Below are 948 nucleotides of genomic sequence, written 5' to 3' on the forward strand. Positions count from 1 at the left end.
TAGCAACAGGATAGAGGGGGAACACATGGTAAACAGTGGCAAGAAGAAAAATAGATGAGTATGAAAGTTAAGTAAAAACCTTTGACAGAAATTAATTCACGACTGTACTGTTAGAGGACTGAAATCTTCCCACCCTCAAAACATTTTAGACTAGAAAAAATCTTTTAAACAAATTTTTTTTCAATGTAAAATTACATTTTGCTGTTAAAAGCTTTCTTTTGCTTGACCATTCCTTTAAGGATCAGTGATATCTTTACATTTGAATTACTTTGTCATCATATGGAGTTGAAAGTCAGTTATGTCTGTCTCTGCCAGTAGCAACAAGCAAACATAGGCAAAAAAGGAAACAAATGTTTACACTACTAACACTTAAACGTCTGTAATGATTCATCTTCAATCTTTTTACTAGTGAAAGTGTTTGAAAAACAAATATTTATTTAAATAATTTAATGCAACAGATTTAATCTCTAAATTAAAACACATCTTAAAGTATACTTCACCTTTTCCAGTTCTTTTGGTATCCGCATGCATGTGTATACTCTCTCTCTCCGTTCTGTGTATTTTGCTTCATTGTGTTCAAGGAAGTAACCTCTTGTTAGCTCAGCACTGATGAATCTCAGCAACGAAAGATCTACATTCAGGAACACACATAAGCAGAAGACACTTCAGACATGCCCTCCAAGAAGCGAGAAGAGTGCTATGCTTTTGTTATTTGCTACATGTACCATTTATGTCACATCTAATCCAGAAGGACTCTGTTGATTGTAACCACAACGTTAAATAACTTGGTACGGAAGGAGCTATATGAGAAGCAAGTCCTATGCCCTCCCATTCCTCCGTTGCCTCCCAACAAACAAAACAAGCTACTTTTCCCAGCCAATCATTTTCATCAGACATCCCACTTCTCCAAAACATTACTCAAAGCAGCTATGCTGAATGCAATATGCT

At 35.5% G+C, this 948-nt stretch overlaps 1 protein-coding gene across 1 annotated transcript in view; it reads right to left on the bottom strand.

The window, feature by feature from the left end:
• Positions 1-626, bottom strand: part of TAPT1 (transmembrane anterior posterior transformation 1) — a 43,122-nt gene extending 42,496 nt beyond the window's left edge. Inside the window, exon 1 of the mRNA XM_010132338.1 lies at positions 501-626. Within this exon, the coding sequence (XP_010130640.1) occupies positions 501-527 (27 nt within the window). The 5' untranslated portion in view covers positions 528-626. The remainder of the gene's footprint in view (positions 1-500) is intronic.
• Positions 627-948: the final 322 nt, after the last annotated feature.

Source organism: Buceros rhinoceros, unplaced genomic scaffold (genome assembly GCF_000710305.1).
Source record: "Buceros rhinoceros silvestris isolate BGI_N320 unplaced genomic scaffold, ASM71030v1 scaffold8260, whole genome shotgun sequence".
Lineage (NCBI taxonomy): Eukaryota > Metazoa > Chordata > Aves > Bucerotiformes > Bucerotidae > Buceros > Buceros rhinoceros.